Source organism: Tursiops truncatus, chromosome 2 (assembly GCF_011762595.2).
Source record: "Tursiops truncatus isolate mTurTru1 chromosome 2, mTurTru1.mat.Y, whole genome shotgun sequence".
Lineage (NCBI taxonomy): Eukaryota > Metazoa > Chordata > Mammalia > Artiodactyla > Delphinidae > Tursiops > Tursiops truncatus.
The window spans coordinates 40,023,263-40,041,379 of record NC_047035.1 but is presented as its reverse complement, the minus strand read 5'-3'; the positions used below and the strand labels follow the sequence as shown (position 1 = coordinate 40,041,379).

Sequence of the window (18,117 nt, the reverse complement as noted above, 5' to 3'; positions counted from 1 at the left end):
AAATTTTACCTACGGGCCAGTCTCTCCTCAGAAGGGCAACCAGAATGACTATCAAACTAACAGTCTAACCAGCAGCACCTGAGGGTGGCCTGCGGGTGTTTCTCTGGGAAGCTGGGTTGGCCTCTGCCAGGACCAACTGGGACCTTGAGGCCAGGGCCTGACACGACACCTGTGGGTGGCTGGAGTGGGTCCCCCTTACCCTGAACCCAGAATCGTGCAGTCTAGAAGCCCAACTGGTCTGGGTGAAAACCACAGACCATAATGTCTCCTAGTTTTGAAATACTTGCATTTTCCATAATTGCTTCATCACTGGTTAGAACCCAGCTGCACCCATCTCCACTAGGCCCCAGAACAATCCGGGGCCCCTCAGGACAGAATCAGCCCCGTCAGTCACTATCAGCTTAGCCGACTTGTAGTGACAGAGGCTTGTCCACCAGTAGGTGAAGATCAAGGGTGTTCATTCATTTGGCAAATGTGCACAGAGTTCCTTCAGGGTGAAGGCTCGGGTGAGCCCTGAGGATGCAGCAGTGGACGGAGCAAGGAGGGGCCCCTTCCCTCACGGAACCGGTGTCCTCCCGGGGAGTTCGGGGGCCTGAGCAGCCTGTTCGTAACATAGAGTCAGCTGCTGACCCTCCACGGTGGGCTGGTCATGGTAGCAGTTCTGGGATTGCCATTTAGGACAGGCTCAGAGCAGCCGTCCGCTTAGAAGAGAGTCTGCGGGGCTTGTATTGAAGTTGCATTTGCATGTGGATGCCTGTGTGGTGCAGTGAATTGAAGACCTGATGGAGATTCCTGGGGGCAGGGACGGCGATGGGTTCTGTAGCACCACTGGGCTTGGGGCCCAAAGCAGGAGGCGTCATGGAAGAGCAGGCTTACTTCCCATGCTCACCATTGTAACTGGCACAGTGTTCTTCATCCCTCTGGAAAGACTGGTCTCATTCCCTGCCCCCACCCCCCTATCAGTGCCGTCGAGACTGACTTGTGCAGGGTTCCTCGTCCAGCCTTCCACTGTCAGAGAGTACCTTGGCTGTCTCACCAGCAGACCTTCCCGCTCCACTGGCGGGCTCTGGCAAGCCCCTTTGGGACCACCCAGGGAGTTCCTGTTTCCTTTCAGTGCAGGCGTCCAGCTTTTAGTATATTTGCACAGCAAAAGAGCCGGCTGTATTTGGAGCTCACTCCTACCCATTTCTTTAGGATGGTCTGTAATGATGTATTGCTTAGGTCTCACAAAGCGAGTCTTGGAACTCCTCCCAGAGTCTCAATTCCATTCTCATTGTGTATGATATTTTCAACGTTAAAATGATATAATGTATAATTCCCAACCAAAACAAAAGAGGAGAGCCCTTCCTGCAAAACTGCTCCCCTCCCACCCATACGTGTTTTCCTGCTCCTGTGCGGTGGCCGCGTGGGAAGTGCCTTTGTCCTTTTCCTTCCTCTCCTCACCCCCAGGGAGCACTGACCCATAGTCTGCTTGTGAAGTGGGAACTAGCCTGTGCCCACGACAAGCCCAGACCTTCTGCACTAGCGTGTGTCTCACCAGTGGTGGAAGGCGGTTCAAGATAAGTGAGCCACAACCAACAAGGTAGAGAACTGGACTTAGAGACTGGTTCAGGTTCCTCTTCTGGAAACCTGCAGAAGTGAGAGCCTGCTCAGAAACTCGGTTTGCCCCTCCTTACTTTGGCTTCAGGGCAGATCCGTAGCAGGACGTTCCCTCCACATTGCTCAGAACTTTACCTCCAAGACCTTGACCTTCACCAGCAGGTCAATAGTTTAAGGAATTGAATGACTGGCGAATGTTCAACCTTTCCAGTAAAAAAGGTTTTAAAAAAATAAGTTAAAAAAATTTAAATCACGTATTTGTACAATGTGATATCATTTGCCCACTACTAATATTGAGGGCAGGATAACCCTTTGTCACAGGAGGGGAGGGAGCTGCCCTGTGCGTTGTAGGATTAGCAACGTCCCGGCCTCTGCTCACCAGGTGCCGGCGGCACTTCCCTAGTTACGACAACCAAAAAAGTCTCCAGACATGACCAGATGCTCCCTGGGGGAAGAATCTCTCCAGCTGAAAACCAGTGCCTTACATGAGTGTCTGGTGGTCCAGCCTAGATATGGGAAGTCAAGTAGGCTAGATCACTAGCCTTTTCACAGAGGCCAAAGAAAATGTGACAGATCTTCTTTGTAAAGACATAAGCATTATCTCTGTTTTTTTCTGAGTTTGTAGACAGACAGAGCTCCTGTTTGGGGACTCCTAACAGCTGTCCTGTTAAAGAAGATGTTGCACATATATACAATGGAATATTACTCAGCCATAAAAAGAAACAAAATTGAGCTATTTGTAATGAGGTGGATAGACCTAGAGTCTGTCATACAGAGTGAAGTAAGTCAGAAAGAGAGAGACAAATACCGTATGCTAACACATATATATGGAATTTAAGAAAAAAAAATGTCATGAAGAACCTAGGGGTAAGACAGGAATAAAGACACAGACCTACTAGAGAATGGACTTGAGGATATGGGGAGGGGGAAGAGTGAGCTGTGACAGGGCGAGAGAGAGGCATGGACATATATACACTACCAAACGTAAGGTAGATAGCTAGTGGGAAGCAGCCACATAGCACAGGGAGATCAGCTCGGTGCTTTGTGACCACCTAGAGGGGTGGGGTAGGGAGGGTGGGAGGGAGGGAGATGCAAGAGGGAAGAGATATGGGAACATATGTATATGTATAACTGATTCACTTTGTTATAAAGCAGAAACTAACACACCATTGTAAAGCAATTATACTCTAATAAAAAATAAATAAATAAAAAAACACGCTGAGTGTCAGAGCCTGGGGCATCTAAGGAACAAAAGATAAGCTCAGTGAGCATATAGTTAAAATGGGTTATGTTAGAAAGCAAGCAATACAAATAGTGCAGCTTCTCGTGTTTTGGCATTTAATGATTATATGTCCACTTTACCAACAAAGCATTGAATGAGTGACATTTTATGAAAATCGTCGTCACCACTCTGGTCTTAAAGGGGTGCCTCTCTGTGAGTCAGATTCTTATCCTGTGTGTGGTACATATGACTGGAATTTACAAGCAGAGATAAAGCTTTAAGAAATATTTCCCAACCAGTGTACAAAAATGGGCTGGTAGCAATACAAGTGCGCTTTGGGGAAAGCGGACTTGCTGTTTTCTTTCTTTTGCTCCCATGTATGGGAATGCCATTTCAGCTTAAGACAGATACCTTAGAGGCTATCTGCAAAACTGAGTGGTCTCTACATATTAAAAGTGGAGCCTAGCCACCAGAGACATTACCTGTTAATACGTCGAATGGTAATATTGTGTCTACGTTGCATTTTTAATTCAATTCAGTGAATGTTTCCTGAGCCAGGGACGTTATGTGCCAGGGACTGAAGGCATAAGGAAGAACAAAATGTGGACCTGCCCTTTTGTTGCTTTCAGGCAAGGGTCTTCCTAAACACAGATAAGTCTTATCACTGTGTGATAGAAGACAGCCGTAGCTTGGTCCCTGGGGAGGTTGGAAAGGCCTTCCATGGGAGGGGCTGTCTGAGCTGTGTTTTAAGGATGAATAGGAGCCCTACAGAGACAGAAGGGGGATGGGCCTCCCAGACAGAGGTAATAGCAGTGCAAAGACACAGAGGCTTAAAATTGTACGATGTGCCCAGGAACCCCCAAATAACTTGATGTAGCAGGATTGCAGGAGAGGAAATACGGGGAGGAAAGATGACATCCTTTGCTGAAGAGTTTAGACTCAATCATGAGGTGAAAGGAACTGGCAGGGAGCAACCTAAGCTTTGCATTTTGGGAGGGCTGCAGGTGGCTGTCTGCAGAGAGAGGAGACTGGGGGGGCAGCCCTGGTAAGGCTGTTGAACCACTGGCCTGCTGAACCTTCCTACTCCAAGGCAGCAGCCACAGGGATGGAGTCAAGGAAACACATAGGAGGTGGAATTGATAGGACTTTTTAGAGTAAAAGAGTGAGAGGAGTAGCGAGAGTTCTGACCAGCTGGGAGCCTGGGGGAACGGAATAAATGTTTTGGGTTTTTTTGTTGTGTTTTTGTTTTGCAGAAAACCCAGCGGTAAGATGTTGCTCAGAAACACTGTTCAGATGGGGAGTGGATTTTAGTGTCAGTATCCACTTGGCATAGTAGAAACTGTCATTTAAAATATGTCAGTAGGTGTTTATAGAAGGAGAAGAGAGGAAGGCTGAAGAGGGATTTCTAAGTAAGGGAGGTTAAAGGTAGGGGGAAAAAAGAAGAATCAGGAGGAAGTGGTTTCTTAGGAGGAGCCATCAAGTGCCGAGACGAAGTCCGTTCACCAAGGGATTCAAAGCTATCCACTGGATTGGGGATGTGGTTGTTTGTGTGGCCACCTTAGTCACCATTCTCATCCTTGGGGTTTGAAGGGCCCATCACACTTCATTTCACCAGCTAAAGCTTCTCGACGAAAGTAGCAGAGTGTCCTCTCCCCTGGGTAAACTTTTTCATCTATTTCTGATCGCTTTGCCCCTCATCTTATTAGAGCTGTGTCTCTTTTACTTGGGTCTCCCTACCTTTACAGGAAAGTCTGCATCTTTCTTCCTCAGTGGACAGTGGAGATCCATGTTTTGCCCACGTTGCAAAAAGGATCTGGGAAGAGATTGTAGGGGATCTCATTCCCCAGCCAGAGGGCCAGAGAAGAATGATGTTGTGGCTACACTGGAAGTCTCAAACTCAAAATAGCACATGGAAGGCACATTCCAGACAGAAACTTCAGCAAGCATGCAGCACCATAGAGCAGAGGAAGGAACAGACTCTCAGCCAGTGGACTGCCAGGCATCATCTTGAGGCAGATATGGAATATTCTTGGCCAGATTTGATACTTACCTAATTGGCAAAATGTTTAATCAGAAAGCTATAACCCAGAATCTCCTCCCATGAGGAAGAAATGTCTAGTTGATCCACAGATCAAAGGGAGACATGAAATCTTCTTTAACAAGTTGCGAAGTTTAGGAACCTCTGTCATGAAAAAGAATCTAAAGTGAAATGGCATAACGGAATTTTTACTCTTTATTTTACTCTTTATTCTGTAGCCCTATACAAACTAAATCCATAAATATCTTCAATAGACTTGTTCCTATTTGATGCTGAAACCAAAATCTTTATAAAAAGAATGTACTATGTGAAATAATGATTTAAAGGAATCCTATCCTGCATACCTTTAAGTGACCAAACCTTTTTTTTTTTAAGTGAATAATCACCTAAGGTATCTTCTTTGGGAATCTACATTCAGAATTTAAAAACCATGTCCAGTTCGTAATAATCTGCTTTCAGGGATGCCTGTTTTTCCAGGCTAATAAAAATGATCTTTATCATAGGACAGTGACTAGACTGTTAATACCATGTCTCTTATTCTCATTAACGTAAGCAGAAATCCAGCTAATTGTAGGACTTCATAGAAATGGCATGCGGAATAGTATGCAACTGTTAAAAAAAATCATGGTTTTGATGACTAAGTACATCAGGAAATATTATGTAATGTAAGTGAAAAAGGAAGGGTATTTTTTTTGTTTTCTCTTTTTCTGTTCTTTAAACATGCTATAAAGTGTTAAGTATAATTCGGACATAAGGGGAAAATCGAATGTAGTTAAAATTACTTTGTAAATATCTTAGGTGCTCTAAAATCGGCAGTTCTTCAGATGCTAAAAGCCATAAATAGTTTTGTTTCTCCTTGTATTTAGACTTCTCTCTCTGGGTGTCAGGATTACAGGTGATTTTATTTTCTCAATTTTCCATGTATTTACTTTGTAGTTACATTTGAACGAAGAACATGTAATTACTTTTATAAACAGAAAAACCAGAGCTTTATAAATAAAGGGAAGTGGAGTGGCGTCAAGCAGACCTGCCTCTCTTGAACTCTTTCACGAACGGTTTTAACTGTGGACGAGACACTTCACTTCTTTGCACTTGACTTCCACAAACTGGCCGGGTAAAACTAGTCTTGGCGGTTTGTTCCAACTTTTCTAATCTCGTTTAAATTTTATCAGGAAACAAAAATGGTCTCCTGCTATGGTAGTTCCTCAAGGGTTTATTAAACCTTACCGTAGTCCGGGCACCGGGGGCGGTGGTACTAGAGATACATCATTTGGCATCTGGGCTCTGCCTTAAAAGGTTTCGGGTCCTCCAGAGAAAACACGACCAAGTGCACAAAGTGAGCACAGCCAGCCCTGTGATACTGGGCAGGATGTGTGTGGACCGGAGACGCCAAAGGAGGCTCCAGCAGGAAGGGAGGACTTGTGCCCCAACTTTGCTATATCCCTGATCGTATGCTGCTTATTTATGCTTAAAAAAAACCATCCTGGCCCAGATGTTTCACAGGATGTTGACCTGCAGGTTCGATTGCCTCGTTTCCCTCATCTGGTACATATGCCAATGAGCCTTGTCGAGTTTCATTATAAGAGAGGACCATAACGTATCCAGTTTGCCAGGAGAACACTTGGTCTTTGGAAAGAACTGTGTGTCCCTCCAGGTTTAAAATGCAAGCTCCTAAGGGCTTGTTATATTGGAGACATATTTCACCTTCCCAAAGACTAGTTTCTGAGCTCAGATAGGATGTACCATGCCTGTGGGCTTGACAGAAGAGTTGCTGGGTAATTGAATTAACTTCGCATATCTTCTGGGCTGCACGAAATGATAAATTAAAAACAAAACAAACAAACAAAAAGCCATTCGATTCCCTCTCCTTGTTTCTTCCTTGAAGACTTTGTAATCATTCTTAATGTGGTTAAGTTCAAGTTGTTTCCAGTTCAGGCATGGTGCAATCAGATTTCCTCACAGGGGTGCTTTTCTGCTGTCACCTCTTTGACGTCAGTAACGGTTTCCTGTTGGTTTGAACTCCCTATTCACCCTCTAGATGACTTTGTCAGAGAAGAATTATAAAACAGAGGCACTTATGAGAAATCTATTGTCTATTACTGGAGATTTCCTTTTCCTTGTCCACAGCCGGTCAACAGCACTCCACAGCTTTTGATACAGGGTTGATGTGTTACTCATTTAGAAGTAATTCCAAAGCAATTCTTAGAACTTGGCTAAGTAAGTATTGATGTGGCTCCCAGCTTAACATTGCCTTAAAGCAGTAACTAAATTAGTCATTAACTTTAAATGTTGTTTCTATTCTTTGTCTTATTTCCAAAAGGTAACCTGCATCCTCACTGTAAATACATCTTTAAATGAGATTTACATGTGTCAGTGGCAGTGACCATGGATCCTTGGTTTAAACAGAAACATCTTTCTCAGTCTGTTTATAAGAAAAAATCGACTTTGTAGAAGGGGAGAATAGCTACTATAAACAGTCTCGTTTACCATAGTGTTTGCAGTTCATAGGGGAGCACATTTGCCTTGCAATAATGATTATGGTTATTATAAAGCTCTTAAAATAGAGAATATGAATTATTATCTAATATTAGGAAAATGAGAAAACTTATTTGGTCAATGTGTCTTGGCTTATCAAATCTAGTTTCGTGACCCCTTGTTACATAGTCACGTCCAAGAAAGATAAGTTCACTTTCTCAGGTCAGGGCCATGACTATGCAGTATCAGGAAGAGCTCCTGCAACCCAGCAGCTGCCCTGGGGTCCTCCTGACTCCCTGATCCCTCGAGATTCCTGTCCTGAACCGAGGGTCGGGGAGCTGCTGCTGTAGCGGTTGCGGCTGCCGTTTCGCTCCTGTGTACTCGCCAGGCCGAGTACTCCACTAGTGGGGCACCATCTCCGCATCCACCACGTAACTGTTTGAAATTCTAAGCTTAAATCATTTCATCCTCGAACACCTGTGAGTTCAATCACCTGATTATCCCCATTTTGCCGACGAGAGTTTTGAGAGCGAAAAAATAAAGAGCGCACAGCAGGAGCTGCCTCGGCATCTCGGGCTTCCTGACTCCTGACCCCTACACTGTGCTTTCTCTTGGCTACACCAGGGACTTCAGTGCTGGGCACAAGGTCTCCCAGATGTAGCTCTGGTCCTCTTTGTGTGATGTAGTAATAACAATAGAGTCTGTTTGTTGAGATCCCTGTCTGGGTCTGGGGCTGTGCCAGGCACTCGGCTTCGGTTTAATCCTCACACGATCGGTGTAGCTAGAGGTGTTATTACCCTAGATTTATAAATCAGGAAACCTCATGCCCCTTAAAAATCGGTGAATGTTTCAGTTACAATTCTCCTGGTAGCAAATAATGGAAAAACACTTAACTAGAGTCATGCAAAAAGGGAGAAGTGAAAATAAAGAATCAGAGGTACAGTGGTGTCTCGTGGAACCCAAGGGCACACAAGGGCCACGTCTCTCTGGGGACCTGAAACTGGAAGGGTGTGAGGGACCCAGGTAGTTTCCTTCTCGGCCCATTCACACTTTCTTATCTTTGCCCCATTCTTCTCCCCCATCTGTCCATCCAGGCTTCCACTGCTCTGATATACCGAGACATCTCATGTGTTGACACCACAGAGGCGGCAGCCTCAGCTCCCTAATTCCTGTTTCCTCAGTTCTTGCACACAGCACAGCCTACATGAACACCTGTCTATCTCAGTTCCAATTTTCTGGGAAGGGGACTGGGGCGGGAGGCGGGGAGCAACTTGGTCCAACTTGCTGTGTGCAGGATGTCCAGCACTTACCCATGTGACGGTGCCAGGGCAGGTCTCTGAGAAAGGAAGGGCTCAGTGGGCTGAGCAGACCCCTCTGAAGGTGTCTGGCACACGGACCCTAAGGGGTCTCATCCCTGGCCCGTGCTCACTCTGCACTCACCCTCCTTAGGCGACGTCACCTTGCCACAGGTACCATAGCACTTCTATCTATACTGGTGTTTTCTCTCTAACGTTTCCTCATGCAATTGTCCAACAGTTTTACCTCCTAAAAAAGAGTCCTTAGGAGGGGCTTTAGGGAATGCACACTGCTTATACTGACAGCCACTTTCAGGGCAGAAGGTATTTTTATCCCCTTTGGCCTGGGGAAGTAACATCCCTGAACTGACAGTAGCCAGGGCAGACTTGGCCCAGGCTGCAGCCGGTCAATGGAACCAGGCACGTGATGACAGGAATTCTATTATTAACCAGGCACCAGCTCCTTGGCCTCCTGTAACTCACGCTGGGCTGGGCTGGGCTGGGCTGAGTGGGACAAAGGGATTTCTGAGTTGCTTTTATTCCCCCAGGTGTTCCTCACCCCACGTTAAAGACTTGCATTTGTGGTTAGTTGAATCAGGAACAAAAGAGAGGAGCAAGGGACAGACAAAGGGCTGGGCCACTTGGCTTTAGAACTGAGGTTAAGCCAGCCTGGGGGACCTTAGATTCTCTACTGTGCAGATCAGGGCAAGATTTCCCATCGAGGAGCCAGAGGCCTCGGGGAATGCCGTGCAGGTGTCCAGGCTCAGCATCTAGGAAATTGGATTTTAGAAAAACTGGAATGCTATCTACACAGGCTTAAATACAGAAACAACCGTCTGCCCTCACTGCCCAAGGTGGGATTTGGAAACTCTTCCCTGCCCCAGAAATGACTCATGGCAGCCTTAATCCACCGTGCAGTGATCCCAGCAGATGCTTCCTCTGGTTGCTTCCCAGTTGGGTTTCTTCAGCAGGACTTAGTGTTTGTCAAGTCATCAGTGAGACTAGGTCTTAAGCAGCACAGATAGTGGAGCTGTAGGCAGGAGGTGATCTTCTGCCTCGTTGCTTCATTGCTGCTTTGCAAAGGGCATTTGTTCAATGTGAAAGGTTTCCAGCGTGATGGCATTCACGCCATAGGAGTAAAATGCCGTAGGAGCTGGAGTCATCGGGTTTTGTAGCCGATGTTTATTATTTGTGGCAGCCTCCAACGCTACTGCAGTCTTTTTCAAGCCTAGCCCTTAGAAAGCATAGCTGCCACCTGCTTTAGCCCAGACACTGGGCCTGTAATTATGACAGAGGCCGATAGTGAATGACCGTGTGTATTCATAGGACCAACGCCCCGTTCTCAGCTGTGGGTGACCTGCGGATAGGGTGAAGGGAAGCTTCCTAACTAGCCTTGGCTTTTTTTTTTTTTTTTGGGGGGGTGTACGCGGGCCTCTCACTGCTGTGGCCTCTCCCGTTGAGGAGCACAGGCTCCGGATGCGCAGGCTCAGCGGCCATGGCTCACGGGCCTAGCCGCTCCACGGCATGTGGGATCTTCCCGGACCGGGGCACGAACCCCCTGCATCGGCAGGCGGACTCTCAACCACTGCGCCACCAGGGAAGCCCAGCCTTGGCTTTTTGTACCAGCACTTGACCCTGAAAGCAGCCTCAGCACCTGGGGAACATCCCCCTTTGCACTCCCGACACCGTGCCTCACACCTGACGCTTCAGCTGTTCATTCACCTTGATTCCTGCCCCCTCCATCCCACTCCATCCTGACTCGTGCTTCCTCATCCTTCAAGGCTGGTGAATCGGCTCCTCTTCGAAGCTTTCCCCCAACCCCACCCCAGCCTCCAGGCTGCTCCGGTGTCCCTGCTCTGTTTCTGCATGATGCCCCCTGTGCCCCTCTACTGTGCTTAGCACACTGGGCTGATGTGCTCCGGCTACCAGAGCTTCCTGAGAGCAGGCCTGGGCTCTCGTTCATTTTATGATACTTGGCCCCCACCCAGGGCCTGGCATACTGTGTGCTCAGTAAACGTGTATTCCTCCTTGTTGAGACCCTTAAAGCAAGCATAAAAGGTCTCTGAGGGGACTTCCCTGGTGGTGCAGTGGTTAGGTCACGGGTTCGAGTCCTGGTCCGGGAAGATCCCACATGCTGTGGAGCAACTAGGCCCGTGCGCCACAACTACTGAGCCTGCGCTCTAGAGCCCGTGCCCGGCAACAAGAGAAGCCACCACGATGAGGAGGCCACGTGCAGCCAAAAATAAATAAATAGAGTAGTATTAAAAAAGAAAAAAAAAAGTCTTTGAAGGACTCAGTAGACTCTATGAAGCCTGTGTGCCAGAACTCAGACCCTCTCCTCTCAGTGGAGCCCTGGGACCCAAACCAGAGCCTGCCGAGTCTCATTTTGGATGTGATTCCAATAAGCCTGATGGCCTGGTTATATCAGGCATCAGAATGGCTATGAAGGGAGAGGGTCGTTATTAGGGGCCCTGAATAATGGGCAGCCAGGGATGTGAAGACCCCTCTTTCTGCAACTGCTTTCCTAATCCCACCTCCCACTGCCTAAGTACCTGCTCTAAGACAGTCTCAAAATTGCACTTTCCCAATCTCTCATCTTTCAGATGAAAATTAGGGAAATATGGAGGAAGCCATAGGTGACTTTGCTTTGTTTCTAATTATAAGAATAATGCACACTCATCATAGAAACCTTCAGATGGAATTTCCTGGAGGTCCAATGGTTAGGACTCCACGCTTTCACTGCCGAGGGCCCGGGTTCAGTCTCTGGTCGGGGAACTAAGATCCTACAAGCTGCACCGTGTGGCCAAAAAAAGTTTTTTTAATAAAAAAATTTTTTTTAAAAAGAAACCTTCAGAGATACTGAAAAGTATAAAGAAGAGATAAATGACATACAAGATCTCACAACTGAAAGCTGACTTATCATACATAGGTATTTTTTGGTCTTTTCTGTGCATATCTGCATCTTTGGCTGTAACTGAAATAATTCTGCACATTCATGGGTATGATCTTTTTTTTTTTCTAACTGAAAACATCTTCACCATTACAGCCACCGCCAGCAGCCGCTACTGTTTATTGTGCACTTTCTAGAAGCCCCACCTGAGGACAGGTTTAATGAAAGTTCATTGCTGAGGATGGCTTCTCACTCACCCCCACTATGAGTGAATCTTTGCTGAAAGCTGGATGTTTCTGTCATTTAGCTCCGCCTCTACAAAAGAAATCATGGAGAAATTGCTACCTAATTTGAACTGCCTTGGCAGCAGACATTCTAAAATAGAGTGAACAGAACTGTATGTAAACAGAAGGTCTCTTCACAGCAGACGCATTTTGCTAGCTGATAAACATGCTTTTAGTTTTCTACCTTGTGACATTATTGTAGGTCTTTGGTAAGATGGACTATTACTTTTCATTAAAGTGTCCTGGTATCTCCTGGCTCGTTCTCCCTTCCTGCTTGCTTTAAGAGTTGCGTGTAGCCCGAGGGCTGGGAGCTGTACCCTCTGTTCTAGGTGGTGCCAGACAGGAAGTTAGAAATGAGACTCTGGGTGAAAAATAACGCATATTTTCGCAGTTCTAAAGCTTATGACCTCTTGCTGTGCGTGCCAGGCGTGCACGCCTCCCAGGAACCCGTGCATTAGTTGAGAAATCTGCTGCCAGGGCAGGTGGTCAGGCCGAGACAGAGAAGCATGACTGGGGAGGGAAGGCAGTTATGTCCTTCCCCAGATCTGGAATTTAGCCCAGGGTCTGGCTTTTCAGACTTGAGATTATGAGAATTATTTTAGGAGGGAACTAGGAATGGATGCAATTTCCCTTGGAATGCCCTCATCTTGATGCCTACTGTCTTAGACGTTCTTGCTAACCCCCGCTGACTTCCAGCAGCCTAAGGGGTAGCCACTTACCTACTGACCCAGTTCTAGCAACCAGGTATTTCAAGCTGTTGGAATTCATGTGACTGCCAGTCCCAGCCATGCAAAGGTGAACAGGCCAGATGACAGAAATGTATCAGATGGACCTTCTTGCTGAGGGATGGATTGAGGTAGCTTTACCGCCTGGGGGTTCATCCGGGCCCCCTGAGGCCCCTCCAAATGAACACAGCGTCGGCATAACAATTTCTCATGCGGATGCAGCTCTTAGACCCGTCTCTATCACATGCTTACCCTCTGCCCCGCCCACTGCTAACCTGCTCCTTCCACCCGAGCCCTCCCCGTACAGAAAATAGGGAACCCCATTGCTCATCCAAGCTCGTCCCACCCAACTCGGCCTCTCCCCCTGGTCAGTCACGCTCACGTGAAGGCCATTAGCTTAGTCAGACGGCTTGATATATCTAGTATTCTGTTGGCTTATATTGGTCAACCTGAAGAGTTGTTTTATTGACGTTTGGTTTGGGGTTTTGTGTGCGTGAGTCTTGCCATTCCATCTTCACTCTTAAATTCTTGCTTCTCATTAGCAGGAAGAGACGTTTCATAGACCCAGAGGATTTTTTTTTTCCTTCTAATTAAGGTTTGTCTTAAAATTGGGCATAGGAGGTCATAAGTTGTAGTGTCTTCTGATTGGGAAGGGCCTGATTAAACCAGTGCTGGATCAGGAGATGAACAACAGCAGACACAATCTCTGTCCACCATTCAGCTGTGAATGCATGGCAATGCCAAACAGAGCTGGCAGCACCTGAAACCACTAATAAGGATGGCTTCTGTGTGCGTATACACATCCTTTGTGAATTGGTAAGATACCAGTTTCCTTACAAAATGACCTCCCACCCTCCCACCCTCCAAAAGGATGACCACTGGCCCTGATTGCACTCATTTGAAAGGTCTCAGCTCCCACATCACTTGCTCAGAGAGACCTCCCCTGACCCGCCAAGCGGATGACACAATATCATTGCTTCCTCCACTTTTCCTTCACAGCATTGACCAGAATTTGTACATTTGCCTGTTTATGTGACTCTGTGGCTTTTTTAAAGTAATGTGTATCTCCCACACTAGACTCTCTATGGATAGAGACTGTGTCTGTTTTGTGCCTTTTTTTACTCTCTGTTGGGTCCCCATCACCTAATTCAGCACTGGCTAACTTGGGACTCCATAAATGCTAATGAGAGGGAATGAGGAAGTCCATTGGTCTCAGAGGTTCCTGAAGCAAAGCGTTTTATGCTGTCCATCTTGGAGAATCACTTTTTAATGGAGACTTGTACACTTCTTCCATTAAGCAGTGTTACTTTCCATAGCGCTTTATTCATAACACTTGCACAGTACTTAGTACATTGACTGCAACAGTGACTTCTAAGAGCCCATTTCACCTGCTAGGTTAGAGTTCCTTCCAGATGGAGACAGCATCTCACTTGACTTTAAGTTGCCTTTTCTGATTCAGGAACCTTCTGAGGGGCCAAATAGAATTTCTAACATTGAGGCAACTCTGAGGCTGTCATTAGACTGTTGTCTGGCTGATTTGTCAAAAGTGTTTTCCTTTCTCTGTGATCATTCTCCGCCCAGGTGTGAGGACCTATCAGATGTCCCTTACTTGCTGTGATTAACCCTACATGTTCCAGACAAAAAGGCATGCACTTTTCGATTTATGCTTCTCTTTTCCAGTTTATAAAACTCAACGATTCTGGTAGAGATAACATCATCATCCTCACCTTATTAATGTTGAACATCCAAAAAAAGTTAAATTCAAGGGTACATAGTGTTTAAAGTGCAGAACTAAAACTAGAACCAAAGCCTTCTCTACTTTTTATTTAATGCAGAAATTCAAGGTTGTGTGGAATTACTTAAAGGAGATCCAGACGTTACTAGCACCACCTAGCCCCCATCCCCACCATCCCAAGGATTTAATCCACCAGACCCTCCTGCTTTGACCTGACCCGCTGTCAGGATGTTCCATTGAGTACCTCCATTTAACAACCTCTTCTCCCCACGCCGGAGCCCAGGGTCATGTGATGCTGACTGAATTCTAGGCTAATGGCTACACCACGTTGGATCCTCTTTTGTCTCTTTTGTGTTTGTACCCAGGATCGTCTGTTTTTTGTGATGGAGTTTGTGAACGGGGGCGACTTGATGTTTCATATTCAGAAGTCACGTCGTTTTGATGAGGCACGAGCTCGTTTCTATGCTGCAGAAATCATTTCGGCGCTTATGTTCCTACACGACAAAGGAATCATCTATAGGTGAGTTTTGGTTGCTGGTAACCCCTCTCATGATTCATCCCTGGTTCATTCCCCTGTTCAACCTGTCCTTCCATTTCTCATGATGAACAATTGAAATGGTTTTGGAATTAAATTCACCGAGCTTTGTGTGTCCATTAGAATGAATGAATAACACAGCGATTAACAATGCCTGCGAACTAAAACCTGCCCCCGTGTGGTATTCGTAAAATAGGCTTGAGAGTCTCAGAAGAGACTGTTCAAGAACTTGTTCGGCTGGAGTTTTCTAAGGCCAAACCCTGCAAAGGGCTGAACACGTGGCTGCTCTCTTTTTTCTGTTTTAACCTTGAGAGTGATTCGTTCCATGTTCAGAATCCATGCCTGAACTGCAGAGCATGGATGCCTCTTGCCCTAAATTGCTGTGATTAGGAATCACAGTCCAATGAGCTTGCGGCTTACCAGTCCAGGAGCCAAGAGGTGACCTGCTGATGGCAGTGTCCTCCTGCTTGATGATACCTATCACTTGAAGCCCCCTCCCAAATAGTGTTTGATTCCATTTCATGACACACAGTCTTTTGATCATAATATATCATACGTTAAATGGGCTTGAAATCTGGTTGATGTTGTTAGATCTCAGAGCTCAGGGGAGATCAAATTAAACTTTAGTCAGACACAAAGCTGAGTAAAGTGGAAAATGTAATAGTGAGTGTTAGATCATTTTTATTCTTAAATTTCCCTTTTTTCCTCTGTTGAAAATGTCATCCTGCTCTTTACATCACATTATGACTTAGTTGCCACACATACTCCTTTTTTTTCCCCCTCTTGAGAAGCAATTGTTTCTTTCCCTTGAGAAAAATTCTGTCTCATGTTAGGCACATGAATGTTGAAGGAAAGAATTTCCTGACTGTTTATTAGCTTGCTAAAGGCTCTTCCTTTCGTGAGCTCGTGACAGCATGAACATCCTTATTAAAGTGTGAGAGAGCTTTAAAAACTGAATATTCCTAAGTACCCTGGGAGAAAAAAGTAGGAAAAGAGAAGTGAGACAGTAAAGAATGCAGTAGGACTGGTCGATGGTACCAGAAAGAAGTGGGAAAACAAGAAGGTAGAGCAGGCACTGCGCAGAAATGTCTTCTAGTGAATTCACACTGGAGAACATGAAACCTCAAGTAGACACAGCTCTTCTGTCACAGCCCCCGCTGTGAAGTAGAAGAGGGGGGACAGCACGGGGAGCCAGGCTGGATAGCCAGCAGTGGGGTCGTCCCTTGAAGGTCCGAAGGAATCTCCGCTCACTCCTAGGTCCTGAGGCGGCCCCAGGTCACTTTGGATGGCCTGTGCTTTGAGCTTTCTCAACCAGGACTTGATGTTCTCCTGGCGGCTCCAGCAGGGCGTTTCTCCTGTCTCAGCCCTCCGCCCAGCGCATGATTGGTGGTGGTTGCTGACATGATCTCTGGTGCTGGAGGGAGTTCTAGGTCCTTCCTGGTGGTGGTATCGGACTCTGGACTGTGTGTTCCACATTTGTTCTCCTCTCCTTGCTTTAGCTACCCATCTCTGCTCTGTTTAGCCCAGGGAGAGCCTTCCCCACATTTAATTTTTAAGAGTAATCACTTCCCTATTGGACAGGAACTTGTGTTGTAAATTTAAAAAGATTAACAATGGCAACAAGAGCTAAACAGAGTACTTGTTACAGGCCTAGTACTTGACCTGAATTTCTCCCTTAATCCTCCCAACAATGGTATTATACAACAATAATATTACTTGTGTTACTTAGATGAATTACTAATCTTCAAATGAGTTAATAACCAGACTATTAACTGGTAGTGAAGCCAGAATTCAAATTATGTTTTTAACCACTGGGCTATACTGTCTCCTCAGGAGAGACTTGAAGGCTTAGAGTACAACCTTAAAGTAAACTGTCACGTGAAGAGTGGGTTTCTTACTCCCCTTTTGGTGATAGGGCGACTTTGATTTGTGAAAATGAGGCAGAATGGGTGTCTTAGTCCATTCAGGCTGCTGTAACAAAATAGCACAGATTAGGTGGCTTATAAACCACAGAAATTTATTTCTCATAGTTCTGGAGACTAGAAGTCCAAGATCAAAGAACCAGCATGGTCATGTTTGGTGAGGGCCCTCTTCCTGGCTCCTAGCTGGTACCTTCTCACTGTGACCTCACGTGGTGGAAGGGGCCAGGGATCTCTTTGGAACCCCTTTTATAAGGCACTAACCCTATTCATCAGGGCCCCACCCTCATTACCTAAGCACCCCTCAAAGGCCCTACCTACTAATACCATCACCCTTTGAGGTTAGGATTTCAACATAATGTGGGGGAGGGAGGACACAAACATTCAGACTAGCAGTGGGGAAAAGCAGTAAGGCCTAAATCATTTTCTTGAATACTCAGGCTTTTCATAAGCACTGTATTACCTTGATGCGAGGCACATACTAGATGACCTGTGTGGGATGTCAGATGGAGACTGCCTCTCCATCTCCCTGTTTCATTTGTCTTGAAATATAGAGGATGGACGTTGTAGCCTGATGTGGTTTCTGGTGAAGCAGTTATCAGCCCACATCTTGAGAAATTTTATTTCAGTTCTTGATATTGTGGTTCAAATCTGAGAATTTAATTCACTCTTTGACTTGAATTCCATGTTCAGGCTCTAACTGATATGGTTGACTTTGAAGGGAACACATTTAATTAGGATAGATTCCAAAGCTATTTTTATCCTGTGGATTTATTTCATGGGATAATTTAATTCCACTCAGGGTACTGGCCTGAGAGCAGAGTCTTAAGGATAAGCCTTTGAAAACCAAGTCCTTGTAATTCACAGAGAGCAAAGGGTACATTTGGGTCACAGAGGGTGTGAATTTGATCCAGAGAGCACAGTGAGAAATGTGGGAGCACAGGACAGCCTTGTTTATCATACATGTCCTGGGATGGCCTTTATCAGAGCTAAAAAGATGAATGATGCCTGAATGATGCCTCTGATCTCTCCAAATAGAGCTGTTGTTGTTTGGCTGTTTTATGTTTTTGTTTTTTTCTGGGGGAGGTGTTTCTTTTGCAGCAAGTTACAAAGATGGTACCATTTGCAAGTCATCATCAAATGGGACTTTAGAAAGTAGTGCCTTATGCCTTTCTTCTCTCTCTCAGCGGACTGTGCCTTGTGTGAGAGGAGACAGGCCAGTTACATTCAAGCGCTTTTCTGCTTGTGTTCTGACCCTGATTCTCAGATGTGTTCACTTGCGTTCCATGGAGGAGCAGAAGCCCAGCTCTTGGGAGTTACAGCAAGAAAAGAGTCTGCCCCTTTGCCTTTGGTTGGAAGGTCTGGAGCCTTGCTGTGGCCCACAGACCAAGAAAAGAGAG

The 18,117-nt window shown here is 46.0% G+C and overlaps 1 protein-coding gene across 2 annotated transcripts in view; it reads left to right on the top strand.

Annotated features, from left to right (window-relative positions):
- PRKCH (protein kinase C eta) overlaps positions 1-18,117 on the top strand; it is a 222,152-nt gene that overhangs the window by 144,124 nt on the left and 59,911 nt on the right. For both annotated transcript variants that reach the window (XR_012329957.1, XM_019923111.3), the window contains exon 10: positions 14,629-14,783. Coding sequence is in view for 1 of the 2 variants with exons in the window: in XM_019923111.3 (XP_019778670.1) it covers positions 14,629-14,783 (155 nt within the window). In the remaining variant the exon portion in view is untranslated. The remainder of the gene's footprint in view (positions 1-14,628; positions 14,784-18,117) is intronic.